At 43.3% G+C, this 16,903-nt stretch overlaps 1 protein-coding gene across 1 annotated transcript in view; it reads right to left on the bottom strand.

Annotated features, from left to right (window-relative positions):
• Nucleotides 1-16,903, bottom strand: part of LOC147646801 (uncharacterized) — a 442,845-nt gene that overhangs the window by 99,592 nt on the left and 326,350 nt on the right. The window contains exon 5 of the mRNA XM_086872948.1: nucleotides 14,411-14,995. Within this exon, the coding sequence (XP_086729074.1) occupies nucleotides 14,411-14,995 (585 nt within the window). The remainder of the gene's footprint in view (nucleotides 1-14,410; nucleotides 14,996-16,903) is intronic.

The raw sequence follows: 16,903 nt of genomic DNA, 5'->3' as shown, positions 1-16,903 counted from the left end.
TGACAGGGCCACCCCAGAGGCTGCAGGGCTGGACCTTCCTGCACTGGAATTAATTAGGAAAAAGCCAAAGCAAATGAAAGTTAACAATACAAGAATAGGAATTCAGATTCCTCCAGGACGCTTTGGTTTGGTAACTGCTCACTTGAGCTTGGCCTTGCAAAGTGTTGATGTCATGGGAGCAGGAATTGATGCAGATTATGAAGGAGAAATTAAAGAAATTCTGTTAGAAATGAATGAACAAGATTGGATTATTCAACCCCATGACAGGTTATCACAAATATTGATATTGCAGTTTAAAAACGATTGTGAAAGAAGGAGATCCACCTCCAATCAGCACTGTTTGTGGAGATAAAAGGTTTGGATGCAGCAGTCCTAATAATTGGTCCAGAGTGTGGGTCCAGAGGCCAAATGGCCCTCCAGAGGCAGCTGAAGGAACAGCTCTGGGGAAAGACAACACTGGTTGAATCCTGAGACCTGAGCATGAAGAATGGGAATATGTCCCTGCAGCCAAGTGTTCTCTGCCAGAAAAAGTCAATATTGTTTTACAGATGCTGCCAGAGCAAATCTCCCTGTTTGCCCCAACGACCCCTTTGGAAAATGCTCTGATCCACGGGGCTCCATGTGAAGGCTGATGCGACACTGAGGGACTTGCACACCAATTCCAGCCAGGAGCTGGAAACTGGGATCCTCTCCCCTTCGGCTGGAGAAGTGCCAGGTCCCAGTCCCTGATGGGCACCCAGGCTCCTGGCTGGAATTGGTGTGGAAGTCCCTCAGTGTCACATCAGCCTTCACACGGAGCCCCGTAGATCAGAGCATTTTCCAAAGGGGTCGTTGGGGCAAACAGGGAGATCTGGTCTGGCAGCATCTGTAAAACAATATCCCATAACATCAGCTTGTTGTGGCAGAGAACACTTGGCTGCAGGGACATATTCCCATTGTTCCTGCCCAGGTCTCAGGATTCAAACAGTGTTGTCTTTCCCCAGAGCTGTTCCTTCAGCTGCCTCTGGAGGCCCATTTGGCCTCTGGACCCACACTCTGGCTCCATTATTAGGACTGCTGGATCCAAACTCTTGATCTCCATGAACAGAGGTGATTTGAGGTAGATGTCCTTCTTTCACAATTGTTTTTAAAACTGCAGTATTAATAACTGTAATACCCTGCCATGGGGTTGGAAAACAAAATCTTGTTCATTATTGTTTAACAGACTTACACCAATTTTTCCTTGATAATCTGCATCAATTCCTGCTCCCATGACATCAACACTTTGCAAGGCCAAGCTCAAGTGAGCAGTTACCAAACCAAAGCATCCTGGAGGAATCTGAATTCCTATTCTTATATTGTTAACTTTCATTTGCTTTGGCTTTTTCCTAATTAATTCCAGTGCATGAAGGTCCAGCCCTGCAGCCTCTGGGGTGGCCCTGTCAGGGGCCATCACACCCAGAACAATTTCCCAGGCAGTCCAAGTCTCACTGTCCATGGTTGTGTTTGCAAATTGGGTGCAGCCCTGCACACCCAGGGGTTTCCATTTCCCCAGTGGGCCCATTGTTAAGGGCATGGAACACATCTGGGAGATGGGTTCTCCACCAGGACAGGTTCCCATTTCCTCATTTTATCAACTGCTCTCTTAACAACTCCTTCACTTGTTCAACCAATCCTGCAGCTTGTAGAGAGTCTGGTACATGAAAAACCCAGCAGTCTTAATCAGTGTGTTTTTCACAGGAACAGACAAAGCATTCTGCATCATAGTATCACCAAACCCTATAGAAACAGCCAATTTCACCCCTTCCTCCTTTATTCCATGTATACAATTCACAAAAGTTTACCACTGACATTTGGGTCTTTGCCAGTCCTTTTTTGTAGGGTGCTTAGTGTTACAGTGAGCAGCCAAAGCTCACAAATCAGTACTGTCAACATTATTTCAAATTATCAATTTTTAATTATGTATATAAATATATATTATTGTGTTATATTATCAATATCATTATCATTATCATTATCATTATCATTATCATCATTATCATCATTATTATAATCATTATCATCATTGTTCTTGTTGTTGTTTTTTCACTTGTACAAACAAATCTGAGCTCAAGACTATAACCTTCTTCTGTCACTCCACATGGGAGTGTTCCAAAAACAATTGTTCCTTCTGTTGGTGCTTTTTCCTATTTGCTGTTAACAAAACCCATCCTACTCTTCCCAAACCCCCAAATTCTTTTCCTTTTTCCACATGCAATTTTTGGATTCATTTTAAGGCTGATTTACTAAAACATGGATATGATCTGGTATCAATATCCAACTGAGAAAGACAAAGACTCCTTAACTGTTTTAGGATTAAAAAGTGTATGTTTATTCACAGCACTGGGCTGATGTGTCAGGTCACCCCTTAATACACACGGCCCCAAGCACAGGTGAATACAGGCTTTTTATTTACAGAAGTATTGAATACAAATACATATTCATGACCCAGTTCCCACCAACTTTTCACTTCCTATGCTACTTAGGAAAAAAAGCAGTTAAGCATGATCCTTGAAATGGGTCGGTGGTCTTTTTCTGAGGAGGGGTCACAGAAGGGAGGAAGGGATATGGCTCTTCCTCGTTCTGCCCTTTCAACCTTTTCAATGCAAAGTGACAAATGGACCCTTGGCTGGGCTCCTTGTTTCATATCTTCAATGAGTTTCTGATTTGCAGCTGTCTTATGTTCTTGAAGTTCTTTACCAGATACTTTATTTCTCACTCTAAGCCCAACTGAACAAGCATAACGTTGACAATTAGTTATTAGCCAATGCTTAACCTCTATTTTAGCAAGGCCTCTTGTGGATGCTAACTGTGAAACAGAGAGCACGGTGCCTGTGGAAATTGCAGGCCACATAGCTTTCTCAGTCTTGCCTGAGAAAGTGGCCTGGGAAATCATGAGGAGGAATTAAAACAATCCTCAGAGACAGAAAACAGCCTTGCAGGTGCTGTTTGTCTGTTCCTTGTTTTCTTGCAAGAGAAGGTCGAGGGGTAGTGTACCCCACTGACCAATGATAGTGATGTGTTAGTTTACTAACCAATAAGAGTTTCTTTCCTGTACTTTTCACGTATCGGTCTATAAAAAAGACCTGAGGTAATAAACCAGAGAGAAATTCTCCTGATCGACTCCCAAGAGAGTCTGTGTCGTTCTTCTCGCCGTTCCTAATAGAGCAACATCCTCTCTATCTACCTTTAATTTTAGCAAGGCCCATCTATTGATTTTAATTAGAGTTAGCAAGGCTTCTTTTTAATTAAGGCCTCAGCTTCTCTAGAATCTTAAATTCTTCAAAGTTTGTGTCTCACCATGCCCCTCTGCTTTTTGTGTGTTTTGTTGTAAAAAGGCAGAATTGGCAGGATTCAGTTCTGAGGCCGATTCTGCAGCTGCTGCCTTGTGGGGCTGGTGCTGTCCCTATGCAGGCCCAGATATTTCTCATGCAGCTTCCTCTGTGGGGGCTGTAGGAAAACTTGAGGGGAAAGTATTTTATTATCTTTCCTTGGTTAATTTGTTAGTCACCTCCCTACGCCTAAGATGGACTTGATGCGAAAAATTGGGACAGGGAGCAATTGGTTACTAAAACAAAAAATGTGATTGGCTTTAGGCAGTGGCATTGCTTGCCAATGAACTGGATCATGTTTAAAAGGAAAATGACTGGAACAAAAGGAAGGAAAATGGTACAACAACATTTGACATGGACAGTCCTCCCACAGGGATATCCAGCGTCACTGGTTTTGTTTGGGCAAGCTTTGCAGAAAATATTAAGAGAGTTTACTCCAGCCTCAGGAGTTAGGATGTTGCAGGATGTGGATGATTTGCTTTTGTCAGGGGGACAAAAGGTGGTTGAAGAGGCTACTGTAAAGCTGCTTAATTTTCTTGCTAAAAAAAGACTTAGAGTGTCTGAAAAGGAGGCCAGTTGGTAGGAAAAAAAATAATAATAAAAAGGTCATATATAGAGCTGTCCTGGGGTGACTTTATGATCTTGGTATCCCCAATTGTCTGGTTTATGTTATATATTAAGTTGTGCACCTTTAAGACTGGCTCTGAGAGCGAAGGGGGCGGAAGAAGAAGTGCGCAATTTGTGTTGAAAGAAAACATCACTCCCCCACATCCCGCTCCTGGACTGTGGTGTCTGCAGCACGGACACACTGCAGGACACAGCTTCTCTCTGGCTTTTAGTTAGTTTTAGCTAGCTGAGGCAGAGGAGTTCCCTGGACCTTTGTTTTTTCCCTTTTTACCTGCATCTGTGCAAGCCTGCTCTGGACCGAACACGCAGCCAAACCCCGGGAGCTCACGCCTATGGCCCACCGGGGCCTGGGCCTCGGCACTTTCCAGCGCCGAAAGGACTGATAAGAACCTGAGCGAGCCGAGCTACAGCACATGAAAAGGACTTTTCTTCCTAGATTTGCCATCCCATTCAACAGCGAGAGGTTTTCTTATTTAATATTATTCAATTTCTGTTAAATAAACAGCTTCTCCCACTTCTCTCCGAGGAAATTTTTTTCCTTTCCCGGAACAGTTGGGGGGGGAGGGGTCATTTCCCTGGGGAAACCCCCACTTGGAGTTTTCCTCCTAAATTGGCCTTAAAGAAGGACAAAAGGCCAACAAAACTCCAGGAAAATGCCACAAAATTCCTTAAATCTTCTCAAAACCCTACCAAATTCTAAAAACATCCCACAAAATCTCCTCCAATTTCCACACAATTGCAGAAAAATACCACAAGATTGAAGAAAAATCCCACAAAATACCCTAGATCTTTTCAAAACGCTATGAAATTCCAGAAGCATCCCACAAAATTCTTTACAAATTTCCACAAAATCTCAGAAAAATCCCTCAAAATTCTTCAAGTCTCCTCAAAATGCCACAAAAACCCCACCAAATTCCAGAAACATTCCACAAAATCTCCTCCAATTTCCAGAAAATCTAAGAAAAATCTCTCAAAATTCTTCAAGTCTCCCTAAAATCCCACAAAATGCCAAAACATTCCACAACATGCCAAAAAAATTCCACAAAATTCAGGAAATGTCACACAAAATTCAGGGAAATTCCCACAAAATTCCAGAAATATCCCACTAAATTCCTGAAAAATCCCACATAATTCCCTAAATCTTCTCAAAACGCTACCAAATTCCAGAAACATCCCACAAAATTTTCTCCAATTTCCTACAAAATTCCAGAAAAAGCTGAGAAGATTCCAGAAACATCCCACAAAAAATCCAGGTACATCCCACAAAATTCCAAAACATTTCCTCAAAATCCCACACAATTCCAGAAAAATCCTACCAAATTCAATAAAAATTCCACAAAATTCCATAAATCTTCCGAAAACCCTACCAAATTCCAGAAACATTTCACTAAATCTCCACAAATTTCTGAAAAAATCCTGAAAAATTTCACAAGATTACAGAAAAATCCCACAAGATTGAAGAAAAATCCACAAAATTCCAGAAACATCCCACAAGATCTTTACAAATTTCCACAAATTCTAAGAAAAATCCCTCAAAATTCTTCAAGTCTCCTCAAAATCCTACAAAATTCCAGAAACATCCCACAAAATTTAAGAAAAATCCCACAAATTCCTGAAAAATCCCGCAAAATTCCCTACATCTTCTCAAAACCCCACCAAATAACAAAACATCCCACAAAATCTGCACAAGTTCCAAGAAAATCTAGAAAAAAATCCCACATCATTCAAGGAAAATCCCACAAAATTTCAGAAAAATCCCACCAAATTCCAGAAACATCCCACAAAATCTCCTCCACTTCCAACAAAACTCCTGGAAAATAAAAAAAAATTCCAGAAAAATCCCACAATATCTCCGCCAATTTTGACAATATTCCAGAAAAATCTCACAAAATCCTTGGAAAACCTCACAAAATTCAAGAAAAATCCCATAAAATTCCAGAAACATCCCAAAAAATCTCAATATCCCACTAATATTCAAAAAAATCCCACGAAATTCCTTAAATCTCCTCAAAATACTTCCAAATTCCTGAAAAATCCCACGTAATTCCAGAGAAATTCCACAAAATCTCATCAATATCCTGGTAAATTGCAGAAAAATCACAAAAAATTCCCTAAATCTCCTCAAAACCCTACCAAATTCCAGAAACATCCCACAAAATTCCAGAAAAATCCCACAAAATTGCCTGAATATCCCATAAAATTCAAGAACAATCCTTCAAAATTCCAGAAAAGTCCCACAAAATTTCCGAAAAATCCCACGAAAATAATTTTAAAAATCCTACAAAATTTTAGGCAATTCTAGAACATTCACAAAAATCCCACAAAATTCAAGAAACATCCCACAAAATTATTTTCATTTGTTCAAAGTCTCACATACTTCCACAAAAATCCCACAAAATTGAAAAAAAATCCCACAAAATCCCCTAAATCTTCTCAAAATGCTACCAAATTCCAGAAATATTCCACAATATCTCCACAAATTTCCACAAAATCTAAAAAAAATCCCTCAAAAGTTTTCAAGTCTCCTCAATATCCCACAAAATTCCATGAGAATCCCACAAAATTCCAGAAGCATCCCACAAAATCTCTTCAATAGCCAGAAAAATCCAAGAAAAATCCCACAAAATTCCAGAAAAATCCCACAAGTCCCTAAATCTTCTCAAAACCCCACAAAATTCAAGAAAAATCCCACAAAACTCAAGGAAAATCCCACAAAATTCCAGAAAAATCCCACAAAATTCCAGTAAAATCTGATGAAATTGTTAGCGTTCAGGAACACACATAATCACAAATGATTATATGCAGGGGCTTTATTAAGAGATCTGGGTGTCAGGGGTTCACATACCCAAATCTGACCCATCTTGGTTTTGAGTTGAACATGTTTTATACTCTGTTATTATATAACTTATATATTAATTATTAAACTTACATTGCTCTATTGTATGCATTGTTTTTACCCAAGCATGGATTGCTCCTGATCCACCCCAGCCCCCTAACATTGTTCCTCATGTTCTTTAAACAATAATTACAGCTAATCACATCTAACAATTGTATCATGATCATCTACTGATTACACAGGTGCAGTTTTGACCTGATTTTTAGCAAGTACAAGGCCTAACATTTCCCAGGGCCAACTTTTCCCAGGCTTGGCAAACCTAACTTTCTAAGTCCCTGGATTTTCTAAGATTTTGAGACCTTTTACTATCATTACATATTTGTATTATATATTTGATATTACATATCTAAATGAAAGCATTTTCACTTCACTATAAGTGCAAATGTTTTCACTTGATACAGTTCTTTGTTTCTGAGTTTATACTTGATGTTCTTTGAATCCTTGATTGATGTAAACCTCATCCAGGTGAGCTGTCCTGGATACTGTCAGGAACTGGAGAACCAGAAGATGGTGGATCTCACATCAGTGCCTTTATTATTTTCTGGTTCCAGGACATTTTCTTCTGTATTTCTACCTTGAAGATGCTGCAAACTAACCAAATTGCTAAGAATACAATTAGTAAGATTATGGCACTCTCAATGATAGATTTACTCCACGACCTCACATTCCACCCTAACCCTTTGAAGATTCTCCCTAACCAATTGTAGTCAAATCCTTTTGCTCTTCCTGTGCTCCATGCTCTATTTGTTGCAACTGATTGATGTCATATTCTACATCTGCAGTTACATTTGGGATGTGGATGCAGCAATGATCAATCCATCCCTTTAAAAAACCCACACACTCCATGCTCTTTCAGGAGTAGTAAATTGTAATTGTATGTTTAGTTCTTTAAATCTTTCTCAGGTCACTCTTGCTAATTTATCTACCTGACCTGTAAGTTTGTACAACATTTCTTTATTCTGATAGTTTGCTATAGGACCAAGCAAAGACTCTAGGGCCCACCCAAATTTCGCTCTACTAAAGGGTTCTTACCAAGTGTCATCTTGATTCTATTCCTATCTTAATCCTTCCTAGCTCTGCCTGTGTCTAGCCACTGAGTTGATTTTGCCATTGTTAGCATCCATACCAAGATTAATTTTTGTTTTAGCAATTTTACCAATGTTTCTGCACCCCAATGGCATTTGTTATATTTAATTTGTAGAACTTCTCTCATTATCAAGGGGGTTAACACTATTTGTCTTTGTGCAGTTACATACCACTCTTCTGAATTATTTTGTGCATTTAGCAAATGTCCCAATTTCTCATCTTTTACTGAATATTTTGGTTTTGGAGGCAAATTACATTGAGATACATTAACTTTTAAAGGTATCCATGCCATTGTTGTTTGCACTTCTCAAGCAATCTGTCGAGCTGTCCAGGCTGCTTTTCAATTTTCCTCACAAATTTTGGAGTTTCTTGATTGGTGTGCTTTACACTGTATAATTGATACTTTTTCAGGTTTTTGTATTGCTTTTATCAATTGCAGGACTGCATCTTGATGTTTAATGTGTGTACCTTGAGAAGCCAGTAGTCTTCTTTCTTTCTACAGTGCTCCATGTACATGTACTACTCCAAAAGCATACTTTGAGTCAGTCCATATGTTTACCCTTTTCCCTTTACTCAATTCTAGTGCTCTGCTTAAGGCAACCAGTTCTGCCCTCTGGGCAGATGAATTTGGTGATTTGTATTTGGTATTTGCTTTTGCCTCCACTATTGTACTGACTGTTGTTACCGCATATCCAGCGTATCTGGTCCCGTTCTCCACCAAGCTGCTTCCATCTGTGAATAGCTCTCACTCTGCTTGCTCTAGTGGGATGTCTTTCAGGTCTTCTCTTGCCAAATAGGTGTACTCTATTACTTCTACATAGTCGTGCTCTAATGGGCCTTCTTCAGTTGTGGTACGTGGGAACAAAGCTGGATTCAAGAGGTTAGTTGTCTTTAGTGTGACATCATCCTGCTCAGTCAGGATTACCTGGAATTTCATCATCCTGCTTGGAGATAGCCAATGGCCCCCCTTTTGTTCTACAACAGTGGTCACCATGTGTGGCACATAGACATCTATGTCTCTACCCATTGTGAGTTTCCTGGCTTCTTGTATCAGCATCACAGTGGCTGCAACTGCCCACAGGCACAAAGGCCATCAGGCACTCTCATTGTCAAGTTGTTTGGAGAAGTAGCCTACCGGCCTTTTCCAGCCTCCCAAAGGTTGGGTCAGCACTCCCAGTGCTAGGTGTAGTCTTTCATGCACAAACAGGTGAAAATCTTTGGACAAATCAGGCAATCCTAATGCCAGAGCTGTTGTCAATGCCTCCTTCAGTTTGAGGAAGGTCTCCTTCTGTGGTTTGCCCCAGGTAAACGGCTGCGTCTTCTGGGCTTCATACAGGGGTTTTCAATTAGTCCATAGTCCATGATCCACAGGTGGCACCACCCTGTCATCCCAAGGAAAACTCGCAGCTCATGCAGCTTCTGGGGTTCTGGAATAGCACAAATAGCTTGAATATGATCAGTACCCAGCTTACGTTGCCCTTGTGAGATTACACATCTCAGGTAAATCACAGTTTGCCGGGCAATTTGTGCCTTCTCTTTAGACACCTTATATCCTCCCATTCCCAGCTGATTTAAAATTTCAATTGTTACCTTTATGCAGGTTGTTTTCTCTTCTGTAATTGTCAGTGTATCATCAACATATTGGAACAGCAGGTATTGTTCTCTCAGTACTTGCTCATTCTCAGTCCAAATCTCCAGCTCCTTAAATAGCTGGCTTCCAAATAGGGTTGGACTGTTCTTGTATCCTTGTGGGAGGTGTGTCCAGGTGAGCTGAGTTTTCCTTCCATTTTCTGGATTTTCCCACTCAAAGGCAAACAGTTTCCTACTTTCTTTGTCAAGGGTATGCAGAAAAATTGAGATACATTAAGTGTGTTATCTCATATATTTGTCTCATATATTTATCTCATATATTTTTATCATATATATTTATCAAGGGGTATGCAGAAAAAGGCATCTTTTAAATCAATTACAGTAAACCATTTATATTTCTCTTTTATGGATGTTAACAATGTGCAAGGATTAGCTACCACTGGGTAAATATCTTTAGTTATTGCATTTATTGCTCTCAAATCCTGTACTAGTCTGTATTGGTTAACACAGAAATTTGGGCTCTAGCGTTAACTGGAAGTAATAGGCGCACGTTTGGGACCCACCATTGCTAAAATCAGTATGTCTCCAGTTTTGTTATTTCTAGTGAGCATTTTAAATACAACCAACCTCCACCTCTCTGCTCACCCATAAGAGGCAGAGTTCCCAGTTTCCCTGATTTGGGGTTTGAGGCTGTTTGGGATCCACTCCCAGAAGCTGAGAAGGAGACTGCTTTGGCTGGCAGCCCAGAGCCTGTGGAGGTGTGCTGGGTTATACAGTGGGGCATTCGATACAATGAACTTGGGACAGTGTTAATTAGAAACTACTTTACTCAACTTTTAAGTGATAAGTCATCCATTATGTTTCTGGGGACCCTCTTCTTTATCCTTAGTGACCACCAGTACTGGTGGTTAGAGATTTGTTTTCTCTTTTCTGGGTTTTCATTAAGAGAACCAATGTATCTAACACCCTTTGCTTTCTCTGATTTTTCTTCTGGGATTTTTACAGGTCCATAATTTCTACTGTAATTAGTTAACTCTTTTGCAACTTTGCTCCATGTCCAAATTTTATGGTTCCTAGCAGGAGAACGCAGTTGTGAACCTGTTGGCTGAGAGGGGGTGGTGAAGGGAGTAAACCCAGGATCAGTGGAACCAGGTCAATCAGTCGGGTTCCCAAGAAATCTATCTAGTCTCTCCACAGGGGTTATAGCTGCTATGGTTTTGGGGGTTTTTTATGAGAAAAATTGCTGTAGGTTTAAGTGATTCTGGAAGGCCTTGAATTAAAGAGGTCATAATTTCAGTTTTCACAGGTAACAACACTGGTGATTTAGAACCAGCAATTAATTTTCTTTTGTGTATCATTTGCAAGCAGGCAGCTTTGTGAATGTTTTCCAGTAGTTGGTTGGGGGTACCAACTATAGCTATAGGGTCCCCCCTTTCCAAGGGGTTTAGCCCCTCTGCCTGATAAGCTGCATGCTGATTTAGAGCCCATGGGTTATGTCTGTCTCCTGTTGTTACGAAGACTCCATGTCCCCAGTACCCACTGGCTTCCTGTTCTCTCAATCGAATTTAATCACCTCCAGTAAGAGACACTCAGAATACATATTCTGTCTCTGACTCGTGAGGCAGACTCCCGTACTCCCTTTTTTTTTTTTTTTTTTTCTTTTTCTTTATTTTCAGTCGTTATATGCGGATCCTTTTCATTATTGATATAATTATATTATATTGTCTTTTAATTAGAGGTTTCAAACTAAGACACCAGTGTTCCCCACAATTTTATCCAAGTTAGCTCCTTTTGAGGGTAAATTTGATTAATGAGAGGGGTTTCCCTCTCTTGTTTCCTTTAGCAAGTCAGCATTTTTTGAATTTTTATCATGGAGGGCTACTCACAACAGATTGATCTTACTCCTTTCTTCATCCAATTGTTTTTGCAAAATTTTAACTAGGTTTTGGAGGGAGTCTATTATAGTTCTTTCCTCACTTCTTCACTTAAAGCAAGTTTCTATAGCTGCTGTAAGACAAGCTCTCAAAACTGAGCAGAGTAGAGTTTTATTTTTGCCCAGTTTAAATTCTGTTTCATGTTGTAAAAAAAACATAGTCTATCAATCACATTTTCCAAATTAAACCAATTATTAAGCACGAACCTTTCCCTCCTGGAGGTTTGGCATTGTGTTTTGCTAACAAAGCATAACATGCATAAAATGCAGCTTTAACTTCTGCAGCCATTTTCGGTCATTTTTACAGAGGGAAAAACCACTACAGGGAGGTATCAACTTAAATTACACACACACACACACACACACACAAATTTTTGCTTCCCTGTATGGGTAAAAAGAACAAATCTGCTTGGGAGGCACTCCTTCAGTTTAAAATTCTGGTTGTCTCTTTGCTACACCAAGCTGTCAAAATTCATACACGCAACAACAAAAACAATCCAGTCCTTTTGCACTAAGAGATCTTTTGCGAAATTCTGCAGACAGAGCCCTCAAGTGAGTGTGGGGTGCTTTTCACCTCGGCGTGTGCAGTTTGCGGGAAATTCAAGTTGCCCCTCTTGCTTTCCAGACACCGCTGACTCTTTGGGAGTGTCAGGCTGGGTGCAACTGGAGCAAAACGTCCTTCCCCTAATACAGACTGCACAACAAAACTGCAGCCCCTTCTGTCTGTCAGAAATCCTGTCTGTGACTCCAGTTTAAATGCCACGATTCGCTAACGCGAGTGGGACTCGTGAGAGGTTCGTTTGATCTCAGAGTGCAAGACGGACACAAGGGATTTCAGTTTAAATCACAACAACAATAATGTACCTTTATTTTAGTGCCAACAACAAGGGTTATGCGAGAGAGGAGAGGAAGAGAGGGTGAGATAAAGAAAACAAAGTAAAGAGAGAGAAGAGGGGGTTATAGCTACCAACAGAAGAGACGGGGTTGCTGGGGTCTTTTTCTGTGGGAAGATTTGGCCAAAATTATCTTAGTCTTATGTAATTCTTCCCCAATGTTACCTTGTTTCCAATGTGCTAATAAGCACCCAAAGGAGAAGTATCTGGTATGGGAGCATTGCTGCCCAAAATCCCTTTAAGTTTCTCCATATTATAACTACAATATACCACAAATGCTGGATCTGCAACGCTATTGCAGTCGTCTGACAGACGGCGCCTAGGCAACTAACTCAAAGATTTCTGGGAGTAATACTTTTCTATCTCTGAGAGAAAGTGCCTTGCCTCCAAGGGAGAGCCAGGATCTCTGAATCAGCTGGTTTTCTGACCCCCACAGTAAAGCACCTTACCTTTCTCTCCTGGGGAAATTGTGAGCAGCAGAGATGGTCGCAGCTGATGGGGTCCCCAAGAATTCCTTGGTGTCAGCTGGAGCGTGATCGGGTCGTGAGTTTGCTCAGCAGCACTCACAAGGTCCCATCTGGGGTCGCCAAAATGTTAGTGTTCAGGAACACACATAATCACAGAATGATTAAATGAAGGTGCTTTATTAAGAGCTCTGGGTGTCAGGGGTACACATACCCAAATCTGACCTGACTTGGTTTTGAGTTGAACATACTTTTATACTCTATCATTATATAACTTTCATATTAATTATTAAACTTACATTGTTCTATTGTATGCATTGTTTTTACCCAAGCATGGATTTCTTGTGATCCCCCTCAACCCCCTAACATTGTTCCTCATGTTCTTTAAACAATAATTATATCTAATCACATCTAACAATTGTATCATTCATCATATACCAATTACACAGGTGCAGTTTGACATGATCTTTAGCAAGTACAAGGCCTAACACTTCCCAGGACCTACTCTTCCCGGGCTCACCAAACCTAACTTTCTTTCTAAGTCCCCAAATTTTCTAAGATTTTAAAACCTTATACTATCAGAGTGACACTTGTCTTTACAAACAAGCTGTGAGTCTGCTGATAAAATGAAACTATCACTGAGAGATAACAGAAACAATGGGATGGATTCAACTGAAAGATGAAACAGACACTGGGGAAACACCATAAAATTCAAACAGGGCTGAGAACTAAGAAGGAGATTATGCACTGGGGGGAGGGGGGATGGTATCTCAGGTATCATGTGTACCAGGAAGTCTGTACCTCTCAAATCCCTCAGCCTATGGGGAAAGGGAGAAGGGACGTACGGCCTGGAATTGGGATAAAAGGGAGGCTGCGCCCTCCAAAAATTAGAGAGATCCCAGGGGAATGCCCCATGGCCTCTCCCTTTATTTGAAAAAATTGAAAGCACTCCTCTATCTTCTTTTTGCATATAAACCTCTGGTGTTTGTGGATTAATTTTTTCTGACACTAACAATTAATATGAAGTTCAAAACTACAAACCTAGGCAGTGCAGAATATGAAAAAAATGAAAGCTAAAACTAAGGGCATCATAGCTGGAGGGGGGGTGGAATTGAATAATTTTGGGGTGGGACTGAGTAGCATTCAGAGGCACTGAGAGGTCTTGAGGTGACAGATTGAAGCCCCTCATCTCTTTGAGTGCCAAGAAATGGAGACAACTCCAAATACCCCACAACCCCTAAATACTCTCAAGTAGCTCCCTGATTCCCAGTTGCTCTTGAAGCACTAGTAAAATGTGAGGTTTTAGGTGCCATTGATTAATTAGATGCCATTAATTTGTTGATTTTTACCCCAATTTAGTCTGTTCCAAAGGGATAAAGATGAATCTAAAGATAATTAGAACGAAACCAAAACGACCACCAGCCCAGTGTCTTCCCAACACAGATCACAGGGAACATGGGCCATCAGGGCTCTGCCCAACGTGGGCCCACTGATGGGGGATGGAGTTGGAGCAGCGCACGAAGCTCTTCCTGCACTTGGAGCACTCACAGGGCTTCCCTTAGTGGTGCCTCCGTTTATGTCTGGTCAGTTGAGAGCTGTCTGAGAAGTTCTTCCCACACTGGGGACACTCATAGGGCCTCTCCCCGGTGTGGATGCGTTTGTGGGTACTGAGGCTGGAGCTCTGGCTGAACCCCTTCCCACATTCTCCACACTTATAAGGCCTCTCCCCAGTGTGGATGCGCCGGTGGGTGATGAGGTGGGAGTTTTGCTTGAAGCGCTCCCCACAGTCACGGCAGCGGAAGGGCCTCTCATCCGTGTGAATCTGCTGGTGCCTGAGGAACTGGAAGCTGGTCTGAAACCTCTTCCCACATTCTGGACACTCATAGGGCCTCTCCCCAGTGTGGATCATCTGATGGATGGTCAGTTGGGACCTCCGGCTGAAGCTCTTCCCACATTCCCCACACTTGAAGGGCCTCTCCCCAGTGTGGATGCGCCGGTGAATGGTGAGGGTGGAGTTGTGCTTGAAGCCCTCCCCACAGTCAGGGCAGCGGAAGGGCCTCTCCTCTGTGTGAATCCTCTGGTGCACGAGGAGACTGGAGCTGATCCGAAAACTCTTCCCACACTCGGGACACTCGTAGGGCCTCTCCCCAGTGTGGCTGCGCTGGTGGATGATGAGTTTGGAGTTAAAGCTGAAACCCTTCCCACATTTCCCACACTTGTAGGGCCATTCCCCAGTGTGGATCATCTGGTGGCAGATCAGGCTGCTGCTCTGGCTGAAGCTCTTCCCACATTCCAAGCACTTGAAGCACTTCTCCCCATCCTGAAGCTGCTCATGGACCACCAGCTCAGAGCCCCAGCTGGATCTCTGGTCACCTTCCTGGCACAGGGTGGGTCTTTCCTCCTCAGAGCACCCTGGGATGGGTTTGGAGCCCCTCCTCCTGCGGGATCTCCGGGGCTTTTCCTCCCCGTTGGATTCCTGCACTGTGGAACTGCTCAAATCAGCCTCTTCCACAAGGTTCTGCTGCAGGGATTTGTCCTCCCTGGTCTCCATCCTCAGCTCCTTGTCTGAGGGAGGAAGGACAAGGAGAGGATGGGATTTACCTTGGTGCCAGAGGGAAGGGGAAGGAGATCCCCCCAGTGCGTCCCCGGCAGGACGGCCTCGGCAACAGGGTTGTCCTGCAGCTGGGGGCCATGCTGGGCTGGGAGATGGAGCAGGAGAGAGAGGGAAAGGGGCACTGACTTCCTCCTCACCTGCCTGGGTGTCCCGAGGCATCTTCCTCTTCCTTGCAGCCTTCCTCTCCATCCAGCCAAGGTTTGGCAATGGGAAATCCTGGTTTGGGGAAATACAAGGGATGAGGACATTGAGTTTGCAGGTCCCTCTGTCCAAGCTCATCTCTAGAAGTCATCGGACATCTGGGGTCCATAAAACCTTCAGAAAACACCAAAATTCAGCCTGAAAATGCCTCCCAGGAGTTCCCCATCTCTGGTCTCTCCTGTTTGGGGTTCAAGGGTTCCCCCCGTCCCAGCTGCTGGGAGTCACGCTTGTACTGGGGATCACCTGTCGGCTTGGTCCCTGCCCTCCCCGGGCTGCTGAGAGTGCCAGGAATCCGAAAAGTTCCCCCTGTTTCCATCTCCCCACTTAAGGATGGTGGGACCCCCCAATATTCCCCAAGTAGGATTTTCCACTCAGCTTTGGAGTTCCACATTCTCCAAACATCCCCCCCCCAAATAAACCCAACCCAGGGACCCCCCCAGGATATCTGGGCAAAGCTCCCGCTCCCCAGTCACCTGTGGGATGGTGGGTGATGATCGCACAGGTGGGGGACTATAAATTCAGGGAGTGCTCGACCTTGTAGTTCCTTCTCCTTTCCCTGATCCTCATTTGTCCCTCCTCCTCCTCCTGCTCCTCTTTCATCCCTCCCCCTCCTCCCCCAGGAGCAGTGACACCCTCGGTGCCCCGTTCCCGAACCCCTCACAGCCCACAGCAGGAGCGGGGATGGAGCCGGGACAGGTCGGGATGGGCAGTGCGGGGCTCTCCGCTGCTCCCACACACTGGGGACGGGGGGAACACGGCCTGAGGAAAAGGAGAGGGAAACTGGGAAAATTGGGGGCAGCAGATCCAACCTGGGGCTGGCTGGGGACCCTGGCTGGGGACTGCCAGCCCTTGGGGCTCCTCTGGGGAGATGTGGGAGGGGGGAACACAGAGAGGGCTGGGGGATTCCAGGAGTGGCAGCACTGGCAGGGACTGGTTTGTACTGGGATCGTCCTGGCACTGGCTGAGATTGCACTGGCTGTGTACTGACATCATACTGGGATATCATACTGGGATCGTCCTGGCAGTGAGTAGGAGACTGCAGGGGGCAAATGAGATCAGGTTGTGAGGAACTGGGAATATGCCCTGCACTCCCTAGAACCCCGGCATCGCCCCCCATATGTCTCGTAAGTCTCCCCCAAACCCTTCAGGATCCCCGAGTGCCCCCTCAGCGCTCGTTCAGGACCCCCCAAAGCATCTCTGGATCCCTGAATGCTCCCGACACCACAGATGCCCCTTCCAGACACAGCTG

This window comes from Cyanistes caeruleus, unplaced genomic scaffold (genome assembly GCF_971803275.1).
Source record: "Cyanistes caeruleus unplaced genomic scaffold, bCyaCae1.hap1.1 HAP1_SCAFFOLD_78, whole genome shotgun sequence".
Lineage (NCBI taxonomy): Eukaryota > Metazoa > Chordata > Aves > Passeriformes > Paridae > Cyanistes > Cyanistes caeruleus.
The sequence above is the reverse complement of the archived record's forward strand: the minus strand, read 5'-3'. Positions and strand labels throughout refer to the sequence as shown.